The sequence below is a fragment of the Mustela putorius genome, unplaced genomic scaffold (genome assembly GCF_011764305.1).
Source record: "Mustela putorius furo isolate JIRA1106 unplaced genomic scaffold, ASM1176430v1.1 tig00000592_pilon_pilon_pilon, whole genome shotgun sequence".
Classification (NCBI taxonomy): domain Eukaryota; kingdom Metazoa; phylum Chordata; class Mammalia; order Carnivora; family Mustelidae; genus Mustela; species Mustela putorius.
Window position 1 is genome coordinate 7,956,629 of NW_025421426.1, and position 18,124 is coordinate 7,974,752.

At 47.2% G+C, this 18,124-nt stretch overlaps 1 protein-coding gene across 2 annotated transcripts in view; it reads right to left on the bottom strand.

Moving 5' to 3' along the window:
* The window catches only part of EYA2 (EYA transcriptional coactivator and phosphatase 2), a 273,313-nt gene that overhangs the window by 101,756 nt on the left and 153,433 nt on the right, over positions 1–18,124 (bottom strand). For both annotated transcript variants that reach the window (XM_045082132.1, XM_013053222.2), the window contains 2 exons: positions 4,766–4,833; positions 2,419–2,596 (listed from right to left, as the gene is read on the bottom strand). In XM_045082132.1, coding sequence (XP_044938067.1) covers positions 2,419–2,596; positions 4,766–4,833 — 246 coding nt within the window. The remainder of the gene's footprint in view (positions 1–2,418; positions 2,597–4,765; positions 4,834–18,124) is intronic.

The following is an 18,124-nucleotide window of genomic DNA, read 5'->3' on the forward strand; positions in this document are numbered from 1 at the left end:
CGAGCCCTGCACTGGTCTCCACTTTGGACGTGGAGCCTATTTAAACAAAACTGACTTAAAAATGCCTGGCCATGTTATCTCCATTTGTCACCAAACCAAGGACACTTAACTTGTCCCCAGCGATGTGCCAACAACCTCAGGAACAAAAGAAGTTAGTCTCCACTACTGTTCTTTTCCTAACCATCAACCAGTATTTGTTGAAGGAATGGCCACATACTGTCATGTTGGCTTAGCTTCTACAAGCCCCAGAATATCCATGGATTCTGAAAAACCCACTGAAAAGGAAAGAGAACAAAATGCAATGATATCTACTTTACATGTGGGCATTCTAATTTATTGCTGTCATGTCATTTAATGATAAGCCTAAACCATCTCATAGAAGATCTGTGCATAGCAGCTCTCCGAGAGTTTGCACACTGGATGAATGAACCCACTGGCTCTGAGTTAGTTGCACAGGGATGTACATCACCCAGGGGTCGGGACATACGGATGCTCCCGTATGTTGCTCCAGCCCCTAATCACGGGTTGTGGATACTTGTTTCTTTGGTCCACCCACTGTCTCTTTTGTCTTCCCCTGGGTAGGGGTTGGGTGACGATGACCCAACTCTAGCTCCTGCTATGGGCATGAGACCCAGGTCTGCTGTCTCATCCCAGCATTCTATCCACAGCCACAGAGACTGGTGTGAGGACAGGTATGGGACCGAAGCTGGGCCAACAGAAGCATGCCTGGGACCTCTCCAGGGGCTGTTAGGAAGGAGGAAATCTCTCTAAGGGGTAGATAAGCAGGCAGGTCTGAATCCTGGAGCAGCCAGTGATTATCTTTGCCACCATAATGGGAGAACCTGTTTGAGAGTGAAATGAACCCAGGAAAATGAAGAGCCAGAGGAAATAAATAGACCGAAGCCCCAAATTATCATCTGAACCCCTGGACCCAGGTTGGAATCCCTATACTTCTTGATTACGTATGTTTAAAAATTCCTTTTTGGGGGACACCTGGGTGGCTCAGTTGGTTGAGCGTCTGATTGTTGGTTTTGGCTCAGGTCGTGATTTCGTGGTGGTAAAATTGAGCCCTGTGTCCGTCTCAGTGGGAGTCTGCTTGAGATTCTCTCTCTCTTTACCCTTCCCACGCTCATGTGTGCACCCTCTCTCTAAAATGAACAAATCAATCTTAAAAAAATCAATTTTTTGCTTGAACTTTTGAGTTGCATCTTCTATCTTTTGAAGTTAAAAAGTCCTGACCAATAAAAGGGATTCCTCTTTTTAAAAAAGATTTTATTTATTTATTTGAGAGAGAGAAAAGGGGCACATGTGCGCAGAAGCAGGGGGTGGCAGGGGAGAAGGAGAAGTAGACTCCCCACTGAGCAGGGAGCCTGACACAGGGTTTGATCCCAGGACCCTGGGATCATGACCTGGGCCAAAGACAAATGTTTAACTGACTGAGCCACCCGGGCACCCCAAAAGAAGGGATTTCTAAAGCTGTTGTGCTATTGAAAACATACACATGAGGTCTTTTTAAAAGATTCTAGAATTCTCAGTGAGAGAACCAAGGTTTGATGCTCCCGCCCTTCTGTTCTGAAATGGGTTTTAGATAACATAATCTGAGCTATGTGTGGCTATTGAATATCCAGGAGCACTGGTTATGAAGCCCAATAGGCATGGGTTCAAATCCCAGTTCCACCAATTACTAGCAAATTACTTATTACTCTGATCTTCATTGTTCTTATCTGGAAAAGAGAAAGTACCTAAAAGCCAGTTTTTGTGAGGATTGTGACTTTCCTTATCATCATCTGTAATTATTTATGTGATTATTTAATTCCTGTCTGTAAGAATCAAGTCGATGTTGCACTATATTTTATTTCTTAAACTAAAGAGTGCCTGGAAATCAGCAGGTGCTTTATAAATATTTGTGGAACCAATACACAAATAAGTAAAATGAGAAGACCGCAAGATATATGCTTGGCACATCGCAGATGGGCAACAAATACTAGTTTCCCTTCCTTGAGGACTAGGGCTCACCAACTCCAGTGCCCGCATGGGCCATGTGGGTAATGAACTTGATGTACATTGGCCAGATGTGGAATCACATGTGCCCTGTCTGAATGGGACAGACATTACTCAGCCAGCCAAATGTTGTCACTTAGGAAGGGAGACCTAAGGGACCAGATACAGATTTGCTTTTGAGAGAAGACCAGATCTACTCTCAAGGCAAAGTAGAAATGAGAATTTTTAGTTAAAAAATTTAAACATGGGTACAATTAAAGACACACACATAGAGAGAGGTCAACCAAATATATCCGAGGCTTGGATTTAGCTCTTGGGTGACTGGTTCGTTACACCTGGGACCCATGTCTGGTCCACCCTTCCTAGGAGAGCTCAGATCATAGCCAATAATAACCACGAGACAGCGACTACACTTACCGCCAAGCAACTCAGAACTCTGGCTGGGGACGCTGTGAGATGCCTCCTGGAGGACGTAGGTGGAAGTGGAGAGGGGAGAAGGGCAGATGCTGCTGGCCGGGACGTAAGGAGGGCTGTAGGACGAGCTGTAATACTGGGAATACTGGCCCTGGGGGAAGCCAGGATAGGAAGGATAGTCCTAGAAAGGGAAACACACGGAGTTTTTAGTGAAGAAGCCTGTTTGAACCTTCTGTCGGCCCAGTCACAGGCTGACAGCGGTGAGAGGCCTCATGGGTGGGTCTCCTGGGCCTGTCTCCATCCCTCCCACTAGAACAAAAGCTCCCTGAGGGCAGGGACTTGCCCAGATGCAGACTCAGAGACAAGGAGGCAAGTGCAAGTATTTGGGAGGCGAAAGAGACCCCAGTTGGGGGATGGGGAAGTGTGACAGGGAAGAGACGAAGTAAAAAAGCAGCCAGTCTGGGGGCTTTTCAGTGGGAACTGGAAGGAAGTCCCCTGGGAAACACTGCAATGGAATAAAACACCCTCAGGACGATCTTTCCCAGGGGCAAGGGAGCTGGGATGTCCATCCACCGTCTCCAGCTAGGCTTTGTTTGAGAGCTGCTCTCAGCGGTCAGCGGTCTTCATTCCCTGGCACTTCCCTCCTGCCCTGTGCTCTGGTCCTAGGGAATCCCCAGCAGGTGCACCCTGAGGGATGTGGGTGTGGCTCTGTCGGTGTCTGCCTTGACTGCTGTTATATCCCTAGTACCTGGAACAGTGCCAGGCATGGAGGGGAACTCAATAAATACTAGTTAAATCAATGAACCAATGAATGAGTTATAAGGACCACATACACTAGAGGACATACTATACACATACTATAAACACATACACATACTATAAGGACCACATTACCCAGGAGACTGGGTGACATTTTAAGTTCATGGGAGGTACAAATACAGTAGCACCTATACAGCATTAGGGATCCAGAATCTTCTATGAGGAAATCTTAGAGATCAAATCAAAGAATGCCAATCCCCTTTTGACCAAGTTTTGCTTAACCCAGCCTGATATTCCAAGTCTCCCACAGTAGTCATTGTTTCAAATATTCTTTTTTTTACTTATTCTTTTTATTTATATAACATATAATGTATTATTTGCCCAGGGGTGCAGGTCTGTGAATCACCAGGTTTACACACTTCACGGCACGCACCGTATCACACACCCACCCCGACCTCCATCACCCAACTCACCCTATCCCTACTTCCCCTCCCCCCAGCAACCCTCAGTTTGCTTCGTGAGATTAAGAGTCTCTTATGGTTTGTCTCCCTCCTGATCCCATCTTGTTTCATTTTTTCTCTCCCTTCCCCCCACGACCCTCAGCCCTACCTCTCCAATATTCTGCCCCCGAACCACCATAAACCAATGCTTCTCAAACCCTATGAAAACTCATGGGAAGTTCAGCTTCCTGGACCCCCACCCCAGCTCTACAAAATTGGAATTTCTGGAGGTGGCATTTGACAAGCTCCTCTTGGTGAAATGGGCAGACACCCAGAGTGAAGAACCACACACTAAAAAGGACTGTTGTATTTACGAGTATTTTATCCATGTACATAGTATACTCAGAATAATACAGAACTACAGAAACTATCTCCCAATCTTCCAAGGTTTGAATCATTTAGATTCTTTAGCTCATTGAAGAAGACATAGTGCATTCCTCCTATTTAAACGTTAAATATTCCATAAAGCCCAACTAGTTTGTGGTAATTTTGTTTTAATGCCAGCCTGAAAGCATGTTTGAAGTAACTGTTTTGAAATAGTTTTGTTTTGAAATAATTTTAGACTTAATAGAAGAGATGCACAAATAGGACAGAGTTCCCCCTCTCATTCTTAATTTACTAAGTGGAAAACAAGACAAACTATTGGCCAGTGTTCATCTTTACAGGGTTGACCTGGTGTGATTGAACAAGCATTTATAAAACCCCTACTGTGCGCTGGGCACTTGGCCCTGGAACGCAGAGGTGAAGATGATGGAGCCTCACGCTTGAGAAGGTCAAGAGAGCACAAGCATTTGCATTTCGTACATGCTAGATTCAACAGACACGGGCATTTCGGGCTCAGGCAAGATGTTATATATAATATCGCTTGTGTCATCTTGGAAACCTGCTAGTAATTCCAATTTCTCTGCCCCTACCCTGTATCTTTCTGATGGTCTTTTTGTGCATGATCTGACTCCTGTGGTCACTAAATCCCGGGCATCAGAGACTGCATTTCTGGTGGGGGGCTTGGGTGGGAGTGGACTCTCGGGGTGCCCTTATTTAAGGGGGCTATTTAAGGAAGTGGAATACAAGTGGCAGGGAGCGACGTCTACCTGGTGCACACTTCCGAATCCGGCTGCATTGGTCAGGCCATTTGCTCCTTGGTAGATCCCCGCCGTGCCTGCAGGAAGGAGGGACGGGTACAGGTGAGGTTTCTTACAGTCAGAGAGGGACGTGGAGGAGAAAGATGCGGCAGACAGGTGGGATCTTTGAGGGCTGACAACCTGGGATGAAACCTGTGACCTTGGCAGGTTACCAAATCTCTCTGCTGCTCAGTTCTGTCAATTCACGAAATAAAATAAGTAACTCTGCCATCAAAGGGTTGTGGTGAGCAATAAATGAGATCGTGTATGCCATAAAGATTCTGGTTCTCAAGAGTTAACATTTCAAAAATATTTATTTAAAAAAATTGTGGGACGCCGGGGCGCCTGGGTGGCTCCGTCGGTTAAGTGTCCGCCTTTGGCTCAGGTCATGATCCTAGAGCCCTGGGATCGAGCCCGACATTGGGCTCCCTGCTCAGCTGGGAGTCTGCTTCTCCCTCTCTGCCCTGCTTGTGCTGTCTCTCTCTTAAATAAATAAATAACATCTTTAAAATAATTGTGGTAAGCGTCCATGACATAAAACTAACTGGTTTAACTATTTCCAACCACACAGTTGAGTGACATTCGGTACATTGGTGGTGTTGTGTGACCGTCTCCACCTTCCATATCCAGAATTCTTTTCATCTTGCAAAACTGTGTTGTGTCCCCATTAAATAATAACTCCCCATTCCTCCCCTCCCTCCGCCCCGGGCCTCTACCATTCTACTTTCTCTACGAATGGGACTATTCTAGGAGCTGCGCATAAGCGGAATCACGTAGTACTTGTCCTCTTGTGATTGGCTTATTTCATTTAGCATCACGTCTTCGAGTTTTGTCCATATTGCTGCAGATGCCAGCATAACATTCCATTGTACCATACACGACATTTAAAATTAAAAAAAAAAATTTTTACAAAGATTTTATTTATTCATTTGCCAGAGAGAGAGAGAGATCACAAGTAGGCAGAGAGGCAGGCAGAGAGAGAGGAGGAAGCAGGCTCCCCGCTGAGCAGAGAGCCCGAGGTGGGGCTCGATCCCAGGACCCTGAGATCATGACCTGAGCTGAAGGCAGAGGCTTAACCCACTGAGCCAGCAGGAGCCCCCATATACTATATTAAAAAAAAAAAGATTTTATTTATTTATTTGACACAGAGAGAGAGAGAGAGAGAGAGAGGAAGAGCAGGCGTAGTGGTGCAGAGAGCCCGATGCCAGGCTCCATCCCAGGACCGTGGGGTCATGACCTGAGCTGAAGGCAGAGGCTTAACCCACTGAGCAGCGCACCCTAGTTAGGACCATATGCCACATTTTGTTTATTCATTTGTCGGCCGGTGGACACTTGGATTGCGTCCATTGTGCTATCGTGAATAATGCTGCTATGAATATGGGGATCCCAATGGTTCTTTTAGACCCTGCTTTCAAGCCTTTTTGGGTAGATACCCAGAAGTAGAATTACTGGATATAATCATTTGCTTTTTAATTTTTTGAGGAACCACTTACTGTTGTTTCCAGCATTCCATCATTTTAGCTTCCCACCAGCAGTGCACAGGGATCCAAATTCTCCACATCCTGGTCAACTCTTCCTCCCTCCCTTCCTTTTCCTTCTTTTTTTGACAGTGACCATTCTAAGGGGTGCGAGGTGGTAAATGAGTAAACTGAATGGTGGTGAACTAAATACATGCACAAAAGGACTTTTGCCCTCTGAGCCTCAGTTGCCCCATCTGTAAAATGGGAGTAAAAATGTTACTTTATTATTAGTACTAGAAAATGCGATTTACTGAATGAATGAGTGAGTGGTGCACAGGGTGTCACTGAAGACTGGGTGGTCAGGGAAGGCCTCTCCGAGGTGACACCGGAGTGGACACGTGCCAGCGATGGACATAGCCTGGGAAAGGAGTGTTCACGCCTACTGAGCGCACAGATCCTAAGCAAGAATTCGCTTGGCAGGAGAGAGAGGCAGGAGCCCAGGGAGGGAAGAGTGCGGCTGCAGGAAGAGCCGTGGTGAACTTGTGTGTTTCAGGTGCCGTTCTGAGCTCTTCCTGGACAAACTGAGACCCAGAAAAGTTAAGCGACGTGCCCAAGGGAGCACAGAGAGTAAGTGACAGCTGCTGGGGCGGGAACCTGGCAGTCTGACTTGAGTTTTCAACACCTCTCTGTGTTGCTGTTGCTGCTGCTTTATAAACTGTTCTGTTGGGGGTTATAACTTATATACTATACAATTCCTCCACTGGGGTCAGTTGGATGATTTTTTAAAGTAAATCCGTATAATTGTGTGCCCGTTACCACAGTGCGGTTTCAGAACATTTCCATCTCCCCCGAAGTTCCCTTGTGCCTCTCTGCAGTCACCCCCAACCACTCCCCCAGCATCAGGCAGCTAAGCCACTGCTGATTCTGGAGTTTCGCCTTTTCTAGAAATTTCACAGAAGGGGGATCAGGAGAGATGTACTTGTATCTGCCCTCCTCCTTCCGCATAAGGCTGCAGAAGCCCATCCCTGGACCAGCAGTTCATTGCTTCTCATTGCTGAATTGTACCGAGTATGGGGATGCACCGCATCCAACTTGGGGCTATTCCAGATAAAGGGGCTCTAAACATTTCCTATGAGTCCTTGTGTGGATATATATTTTCATTCCCCTTGGGCACATCCCAGGGAGTAGGAGTGTGAAATCATGTGGCAAGAGTATGTTTTCCTTTTTAAAGACACAGTCAAAGTGTCTTCTGAGTGGCTGTACCATTTCACGAACCTACTAGCAGTGTATGAGACTTCCGTTTTCTTCAGCACTTGGTATTTTTGGTCTTTTTGATCATAGCCATTCCAGTAGGGATGCAGTGGTATTTCTGTGTGGTTTTAGGTAGTGTTTGTCCAACGATTAACCATGTTGGGCATCTTTTCATGTGCTTATCAGCCATTCATGTATCTTTTTATTTTTTTAAATTATTTTTATTTTTTTTAAAAGATTTTATTTATTTATTTGACAGACAGAGATTACAAGTAGACAGAGGCAGGCAGAGGGAGGAAGGGAAGCAGGCTCCCCACTGAGCAGAGAGTCCAATGTGGGGCTCGATCCCAGGACCCTGGGATCATGACCTGAGCCGAAGGCAGAGGCTTTAACCCACTGAGCCACCCAGGTGCCCTCATGTATCTTTTTAGATGAAGATCTATTCAAATCTTCTGCCCATTAAAAAAAAAAGGTATGTCCTCTTAAAATTTTGTTGTAAGAATTTCTTATATGCTCTGGACATAGTCCTTTATCAGGTACATGGTGTGTATCTGATATCACCTCCAAGTCTATAGCTTGTTCTTTCATTTTCTTTGTGGTGTCTTTTGAAGAGCAGCAGCGCTCTCTCTCTCTCTCTCTCTCTCTCTCTCTTTTTTTTAAATCAATATCCTCCTTATGGATTCTGCTTTTACTGGTTAATCCAAGGTGAGATTATTTCCTATGTTTTCTTCTAGAAATTTTACAGTTCTAGCTCTATGATCTATTGTAAGTTAATTCTGTGTGTGTGGTGTGAGGTGGGGGTCTAAATGAATCTTTTGCATATGGCTATCTGGTTGTTCCAGCACTGCTGTAAAAAGTTTACCCTTTTCCTCACTGAATTACTTGACAAGTAATTACAAAGTAATTACATTACTTTGCCAAGAATTAGTTGACAGTTAATGTGAGGGTTTATTTCTGGACCCTGTTCCACCCATGTATCTAGCCTATACCAATTCCATCCCGACCTGGTTACTGCAGCTTTATAGTAAGTTCTGAAATCAGATAGCATAAGTTCTCCTTTTGTTCTTCTTTTTCTTTTTTAAAGATTTTATTTATTTATTTGACAGACAGAGATCACAAGCAGGCAGAGAGGCAGGCAGAGAGAGAGGGGGAGGCAGGCTCCTTGCTGAGCAGAGAGCCTGATACAGGGCTCGATCCCAGGACCCCGGGATCATGACCCAAGCTAAAGGCAGAGCCTTAGCCCACTGAGCCATCCAGGCGCCCCTTGTTCTTCTTTTTCAAGATTGTTTTGGCTTCTATGTATAAACTTAGCATTTACATATCAACTTTAGAATGAGCTTGTTGATTTTTGTTGGCCAGAAGGAAGTGATACATTTCTCAACCCAGAATCCTACATCCAGAGAAAATATCCTTTAGGGGAAAAGGGAAAATCAAGACATTCTTAAATGAAGGAAAACTAAGAAAATCTGTCACAGCAGACATACTCTGAGAAGGTGAGTACAGGAAGTTCTTGGAACAGGCAGGAAAAATTTTTTTTTAAAGAATTTATTTACTTATTTGACAGGCAGAGATCACAAGTAGGCAGAGAGGCAGACAGAGAGAGAGAAGGAAGCAGGCTCCCTGCTGAGAGTCTGATGTGGGGCTTGATCCCAGGTCCCTGGAGACTCAATCTCAGGACCCTGAGATCACGACCTGAGCCAAGGCAGAGGCTTTAACCTACTGAACCACCCAGGTGCCCCCAGGCAGAAAATTTTAAAAAGGACTCTTGGAACATCAGGAGGGAGAAAGAAAAAAGTAAAAATAAGGGTAAATTAAGTCTCCTTTCTGTATGGCTATGCCAAACAACTCAATATGCAGTTAGGTCTATAAAAGTTTGCTATCAACTTTGAGGAGTTTTCAGATGTGTTTTGTAATTACCTAAAATACTGAAATGGCTCCAAAGTGAAATCTGCAAAATAAACTCTTCCCATACCCAGGGGTGAGAAGGATTCTGTGCTGGGCCCCGGGATGGGTTCTGTAATGCCTGCCAGGGAGTAGAGGGGCCAGGGAAGCTTTCCCTGGAGAAGTGACACCTACACTAATCTCTGAAGGTTGGGTTAGAGTCAGCCAGCTGAAGAGAGGAAGACCAGGAACATGGCCACACCTCGGCGTGTCCATGACACCTGGTCCAAGGACCAGAACCCACAGAATTTGTCCACAATAGCATGGCACGCTGAGATCCCTTTCTGTCCTCAATGGCCTGTTCAGACACATCCGCAGAAGGTCTAGGCCAGCCTATTCCATTCTAAATCATTTTTGGGGCCACGGTTACCATGGTGACCCTACCTGCTAAAGCTTAGAAACACACTGCCCTAGGAAGAGCCCTGGCCGCAGTATTTTCTGTTCTGATTTCTCTTTTCTTTTGCATCCATCTTCTGAATGACAAACATTGAGCAGGTTTGAAAACAAACAGGTCACAGTCTGGCCCCTTGGTATTCTTTCCCCCAAACAGCCTTTTGTTTGTTTGCAACCACAAACAAACTGTGGTGTGCGGAGGGCATTCCCAGAGTCCCTGCAGGGGGAGACAGCCATCCCCTGCCTGAAGACCCAGGAGGGCGGAGGCATGTGGCCCCAGAAATCTTGTGCCATAATATGTGGGTTTTCCAAATGAACAATCTTGAGCTGGAATGTTAAACACTGACTTCTTGCCTCCATCTGGCTGGTGGAGTGCCCACGGGAGGATTGGGGAAGGCAAGGGTGAGATATGGAGAACATCCTTTCCTAAAATGATGGCGCAGTCCTGCTAGGGCCACCCCCAATATCCATTCACCCCTCCTGTCTCATGTCAATAGTGTCTCTGCTTTTAAGCTGGGCACGTGCCTGATATACACTACTTTTCCCAGTGTGGTGGGTGTGGCCATGTGATGAGTTCTAGTCAAGGGGAGGGTAATAAATTAATGTGTACAATTTCCTGAGTATGCCCTTACAGGGCAGGGGTAGGGCCTGCAAAATAGGGTCATCTGGGATCACATGGCTGAGCATCAAGAAGATGTAAGGAGCTTGGACCCCTGACGCATTTGCAGACCAGAATCACCATCTCAGCGATACGATTTTCAAGTGGATATCCATCCATGTATTCAACAATACAGTTCTGGGGGCACCCAGCTGGCTCAGTTGGAAGAGGCTGTGACTCTTGATCTCACAGTCATTAGTTCGAGTCCCATGCTGGATGCAGAGGTTACTTAAATAATCAACAATACAGTTCCTACTGAAATGGATCACGGTGTCAGGCACGGTTGTGGATGTGGCGTAAGGGGCTGAAGCTTACATTCACGGAGGAGACAGAACGCAATCAAGTGGATAAATACACGGAGACTTAAGATGGTTCCAGATCCAAAGCAGTGATGCATTACAAAGCATTACTGAGCTGTGGACTATGGGCTGGGACCTGCTCACTAGGTGTTCTGGATGAGCAAAGAAACCAGGAGAGGGCATGTAGGATGTCCCTTGTCTGCCGAATCTGACACTAAAAAATCAGGACTTGTAATTGGTGTGTCTTTTTAAAAATGTTATTGTTTCTCTCTATATTTTTTTTATGATTGTCCCGTACTTTTTGGTATTTTTCTTCTACTTAACCCCTTCTCCCGTGAAATTCTACGCGATTATAGATAATCGCATATCTGTTTTGGTATCTAGGTATATTTGTGAGTCACGCAAAAGAGTGAGGTGTTTTTGCCCCCTATTGGAGAACCATTTTCTGCTCCCCCTGCCCCCAATCAGAATGCAACTTCTAGAGATTCATTTTTATTGTCTTTTACACTAAATGAAGGAAAAACCCCTGACCCTTCGCCACAGTGAACATGTGGAGTCCTGGGTGATCCAGCCCCTGGAGGTGGGCTCGGGGCCAAGGAAAGACACACCCTGCATTGCACGTTGTTATGCACAGGACTTGTTCATTGCAGCTGTCCTTCCTCCAAGGTAGATAGTATTCTGTAGTTTACAAAAACTCAGTGTTGGAACATTCCCTGGCTTGTCCCACAGCGTCTGAGCTGCTGGACATCTACTCTTAGGCGTCTACCAGGTCGGCCACAAAAATCCCCCAAACTCTCACAAAGTGGAAAAAGCAAGTGCTGGCGAGGATGTGGAGAAACCAGAAAGCTTGCACACTGCGGGTAGGAGTGTAAGGTGTGTAGCTGCTGTGGAGGGAGGCTTGCTGATGCCTCCCAAAGGTGCACACAGACTTACCAAGTGACCCAGCAATCCCCCTCCTGGGTGCACACCCCAAAGAGTTGAAAACAGAGGTTCAGACAAAAAACTGTCCACAAATGTTCCTGCAGTGCTATTCACAATAGCCAAAAGGCAGACCATGCCCAGTGTCCATCGGCTGGTGGATGGATAAATGGACTGTGGCACAGGCAGACAATGGAACATTATTCAGCTGTAAAAAGGAATGGAGTCCTGACACCTGCTACAGTGTGGATGAAGTCAGAAACATAGTTGAATGGAAAAAGTTAGATGTCAAAGACCACCTATGGTCTGATTTGCATTTATATGAGAGGCCCAGAGAGTGATCCACGGAGACGTGGCTGCTGGGAGCTGGGGGCAGAGCTGAAGTGGAAGTGAGAGTTTCGTGGGTGGTGGGCTTTCCTTCTGGGGTGATAAGAATATCTTGGAGCTGGACAGAGGTGATGTTTGCAAAATGAAGGCACTAGACGCCACCAGCTGTGCACTCTGAACTGGTTACTATTACGTGACTTTGACCTCCTCTGAAAGTAAAACAAAGCTGCTGCTTCCACTGCCCCCCAGCAGCGTCCCACAGCTGGCCTCCCAGGCGACAACAAAGGTGGGGTACGGAGCCGCCCCAGGAGTTCAGGACCTCTCCCACTGCCATTCTCCTGGGTGCTCCTCGGGCTTTGAGATAAGAGATGGTATCGGCAGCTCTGGGATTCCTTGTGCTCACCCACCAGGGAACCACGCCTGTCCCCACCTCTTCCACACCAACCTCACGTTCCCTTCCTATTTTCTCCTTCCCCTTTGTTGGAAGGATCACGGCTTCATCTGACCAGGCTGTGAGATTCCCTGCAGAAGGCTCTTCGGAATTGGGGTTGGGGGTGAGGGAGACAAGTTGGGTCCGCCTCTCCGCGGCAACAGTGGGCCACTTTCCGAGATCACGGAACAGCTCTCATGTGCAGGGGCCCCCGTACAGTACAGGTGGCATTTGGGATCTTTCGACCGCTGTCAGGGCGCAAAGACCCACCGCCTTTATTACTGCTGTCAGGAGGGCCAGTCCGCTGGGGGACGCGCTCCATGTAAACTGGGAGGCGAACGTGCTGACTGCACTGGTACTGGCCCAAGATGCTGAGCCCTCCCTGCTGAGCGACCCCCGCACCCCGTCAGCCCCACCACGGAGGTAACTATGCAAAAGCGGTGGCACCCACCCCGATTCTGGAGAATTCCCCGTGAAGCCAGAGCCTGATGCGCTACTGGGGTTTTACAAGGCAGACAAGACAACCGGGAACCATATTCATATGGGGGATGTTTAATGGAGAGATACTAGGGAACGTGCTGAGAGGTGTGCACTTTCTGGACACTTCTCTCCAACTTCCCTGCGGAGAAAGCGCTCCTACAGTGCTCCGAGGGGCACGATGTGGTTTCACTGTTCCTTCCTCCCCCTGCTACTCCTCGCCACACAATCACAAGCCATTGTGGGATGAGGGGAGGAGGGCAAGCATGTCAGGGTAACTGGGGCTTCTCCTTCCAGTCCTATCAGGGTCCTGGGGCCAGAGCTGGCATGCACAGGGGGGCAGAAGAATGAGCAGAAATGAGTTATCCCAGCTCTTGTGTTCTGATGTTTAAGCCCTGGAGTCAAATCCTGGGAGGATTTGAGGTGCACGCTAATGCTTTCAAACTGTCAGGGAAGGACAAAGACATGGTTGCCTAACTGGCACACAACTTGTGCCACACATAATTTACTGTGTGATACCATACCCCCAAACGGCTCTGCCTCCTCTGCTGAGATGCGCCAGGGATTGCGTGCCTGGTGGCTGGAGCAGAATTTAGTCTTTAACTGCTGAGAAATTTCTCTCTCTTACTCTCAGTACTGTCCTTATGTTATCATAGGCCAGTGAGTTTGTATACTGGCCCCAGTTGGTGGGTCACCTGAGAATTAGATTGATGTAGGCAAAATGGCTTAAGAAATCCAAAGGAAGGATTCTCTTGGGGGGATGGGAGAGCCCACTGGCTAGAGAAATGGGGTAGGGCAAGAGGGAAGGCAAGGTGGTGGGCAGGGGAAGAAAACGAGAATAAGCAAGGAGTCCCGAGGAAGAGGGATTCTCTGTACCCACACACAGGTACAGAGAAAGTAGCAAGCCTCCCCTTCACGGGAAAGGGCTGTGTGCACTGAGTCCAAGATAGGCAGCCCTCAGAACATTCTAGGCCCAACAGGAGAGGGAGGTGAGGGAAGGAACTGGTGCAGCCACAACGGTAAATGGCAACTGACACATAGTATCAGTGTTGGGGAACAATAGGGGGTGGTGGGGATTGTGGCAAACTGGAATGTGCAGTTTTTTTGTTTTTAAAGATTTTATTTTTGACTAATCTCCACACCTGATGTGGGGCTCAAACTTTGCAACCCCAAGATCAAGAGTCATATGCTATACTGCCAGAGCCAGCCAGGCGCCCCTGGGATGCACAGTTTTATTTAAGGGGGCAGCAGCTTGTGGCAGACACTGCTTGGTTCTCCACAGGCATTCTCAGTTCCTTTCTCCTTGGCAGTTACTTCTCTTGCTTTCCCAGTGTCCCCTGCAGTTCTGGGATGGCTGTGTGATCTAGTTCCAGCTAGAAGAAGGGGCTTCTGGGAAAGACTTTTCTTTTGTTCCCCTGCCAGCTCCTCCCCTAGATTATGTAAAGATGTAATGCCTGGAGTTACAGCAGCTATTTTGGGACATGAGGCTACAAATATAAAAACAAAAGGCCCACACATTGAGGATGAAGGATTGGAAGGATAAAAAGAACCTGGGGCTTCTCTCCTCCAGGCTTCTCCTCCTTAAGGTAAAAATGAGCTACCAAACCAATCTTAGGGTCAGACTTCTTGCTAAATGCACAATAAATGTTATTCTGGGTTAAGCCAAGATTAGTTGGGCTTTTTGTTACTAGCAGTTCAAAGCATTCCTGATACAGTGCTGCTCAGCTCTAACTGACCTCTGTCCCCAGACGTGTGATTTAATGTAGCCAGGCTTCTGATTTTTCCAAAGGAGTGAAAAATCTGGGTTTATATATGAAATTTCCCAATGTTTATATATAGGCAACAAATATAAATTAGTTGGGGCCAAAAAAAAAAACCACCCCAAAACAAATAAAAACATATTTGCAGGGGATGTGGCCTGTGGGTTTCCAGTTTGTGACCTCTGGTCTAGGAGGAGAGAACAACGAAACATTGCTGTGCCCACAGTGTGGCAAAGACACAGCGACGGAGAACCCCAGACAGAAGGAGCCTCACAGACTGAGAGTGGACAGGTCGGCAGCAGCCTGGGTCTCAATGAGGGGGGATGGGGAGTCCCGGACACCGTAACACACTGGCTTGGGGTAAGATGCCAGACCCGTGGCCAAAATTCTGGAGAATTTGGGGAAAGCCTTGAAAGACTACAATGAAACTTGCCACCGGCCCCGGGGAATGGTAGCTCCAACTAGAAATCCTGTTGAAAGGCTGAAAATAAAGTCAGATCCACTTTTTACCTCCCCGAGCTTACAGATCAAGATTTATACCTGCTAGACAAGACACAGAGGGATCCTCTATGTCCTTGGAACTGGGCCTCCACCAGCATCGGGGAGCCCGTGTGGACAGTCGCGGACACCAGCCCACCCTCTTTCTCCATCCCGCAAAATGCAGGCGGACTAATTGTCAAGTGAATTCAAGTTCATGACACGTTTTCCTCACCAGTACACCCAAGACCTCTCTTTAAAAAAATAAAAAATGTGTTTCCTTTCATTCCTTATCACTTCATAGGCAGTAATTCTAGCAGGGCTGAGGCATGTCCCACTGTTTCTATGTTTTCCTGAAAAAGTGTGCCCGGTGCTTTGTGGGCAGCTACGTAACTTTTGTGAATTCTGCGTTACATTTCCTGTGATTTCTCGTTTTTTTTCACTCATCAGGAAGTTCTTAAGACCCGTCTACGTTGCTGTGAGTTTGTCCTGTTTGTTCCGTTTCATTAGATTCCATACGGTTTCCCCATTTTTTTGCCCAGCACTAAGTCCTTGGGCTCTGACCCCATCACGGGAGGCACTGCTTCCCTGTTGTCCTGGCAACTGCCCTGCCCGCCCTTTGTGTGTGTTCTTGGTATCTGCCTGGTACACCTCCATCTCCACCCAGGACATCACGAACACCCTTGGGCCATCCCCTGTGAACCTGTGTGTTCGTCTCCTTGGGATGTGTCCCCAGAAGTGGGACGGCTGGGTCCCCTTGTCCTAAGACCTGGTCTCCCTAAGGGCCGGGCGAGAGCTCCTGGGCTTGTTGCCTTCTGGATTCCCTCTGCTTTCCAAGGAGATGATGACAGTCACCATGAAAACCTCTCCTCCTTCTCTTGGGCCAAGCTCAGCTTTAAGTGAACCCAAGCCCTTGGAAATCTTAGTTACTGGCATTAGCACTTAGATGAATAATAATAAAATAATAAGAACGGCCTCCATTTACCGAGCCTTTCCTTCCCCAGGGCTAGTCATCATACAAGCAGTGTCTTGCTTCATCTAGACCACAAGCCTAGGAAGTCGGTCCTAGTGGGAAGTGGCAGAGCAGGGTTCAAGCCCGGGTCGGCCTGACCCTGAAGCCGTGGCGCCCAGCCAGCATGTGGCCCTGCCTTCCCAGCAGCTCTGGGAAACAGCACAGGTCACTGCCTGCCTCGGTTCTCCAGCCAACCCCATGTCCCTGTCACCACAGGCTTGACGTGTCACTCCCGGCAGCGCAAAGAAAGCCTCGTGGATGATCCCAGTGAAAAGCGGCCCCTCATCGATGCTACTTGCTTTGGAATCCACTGTATGATTTCTTTGCCCACAGCCAAGGGACCTACTGTCCCGAGTCCACATCATACTCAAAAACAAGTACTTGTTCATCTTAATGAAGTCTTACTGATGCCAGTGTTCAAAACTGCTGAAAACACACCAGGGCAGCCAGTGAAAAGAACTGGGTGTGTAGCCAGGGGTGATAGAAAAAGTTATCGCCAGGTAATGTGTAAAATGGAAAAGCCACAAGTAGGCAGACAGAAGTGAGCCCCACCCAGCCAGGCACTCTATCTGTAGCCCATTTGACCACAAAAGGACAAATCCCAGATCTCCCCAGGTTTGGGGCTCTGTTTCTTTTCTTTGCCCAGAATACCTCGTGGTGAAGGCCAAGCCCTGCCTTGACCTGACTAGCTCTGGCCTTGCCCTTGACCTCCTGTGTTCATCTAGGCAGTCACTCTTTTGTTCAATAAATATTTGCTGACTGCCTAGTGTGTGCTACGATTTCTGTTTGGGAAAGAGCTAGGGCCTGTCTTCTTGGATCTTGGGGCCTGGAAGGGGTGGGAGACGACAGAGAATCCACACATAATTGATTATTTGCCCTGATGACTACGGACAGTGGTTGAAAGTGCTAAGCCTCAGTTTCCCCATATGTAAAATGGAACTAAACAGTTTATTTATTTGGTTTATTATGAGGATTCTATAAGATACGGCATATAAAAGGGAGAGTCCACACAGAGTAAATGTTCCATAAATGGTAGCTGGGATTATTATACTTGATGTGTTAATAATCACTATCATGATATCAACAATGTTAGCTAGTATTCCTTTGATCTACCATTTAAAAAAAAAATATTTGTGGGAATAAAGACATGGGAGGAAGGTTGAAAAAAACAGAACAACAATTTGGGTAGGGCCAAACAGAAGATTCCAGATGAAAACAAAGGATTTGGGGAGATCGAGGTTGAGCTTTGAGCTCTAAGACCAACAGGGATGCATGGTCCACACATGCCGGGGAGGGAGGCATCCATGCCCATTTGCTGGCACTGAGTCATCTAGTCTATTTTGCTGTCTTAAAAAAAAAAAAAAATCCAAATATGCACCCGGAGCCCGTCTTCCTGCATCTTGGCTGCACATGGAGTCCAGCCCACATCTGCGTTTAATCAAATCAGTTGCTAAATGTCACAATGGCCTCATTCACAGGTAGCGTAAAGCATATTTAACTGGCAATAAAACAATCCACATTCCTGAGAATGCTGTTTCAGATAGCTGCCTGTCACTGCATCTCTGCCGCACGAGCAGGAGTGATGTCGGGGCAGAGATGGGGAGAGGGGCCGAGAAGGGCAACAGTGCTGCCGAGCAGAGGCGACCACGTGCAGATTCACATGTGCTGGGCTGCAAAGAGAGCCAACACGTGGCGCCAGCTGGGAAAAGGCAAGTGGCAATCGAGAGCACACTCCAGACTTAATGTTGCTGTTTGTGCACGGCAGTTATGCAGAGGATCGACACAGCTGGAGGGCTTCCTAGAGGAGGTGGCAATCGAGCAGAAGCTAAATGGACAGAAGGAGCTAGCCACACAGAAGATCTGGGGGAAGAGCATTTCAGGTTGGGGGCAAGAGTAAAATAAAAAGGCCCTGAGGTATAAGGAGTG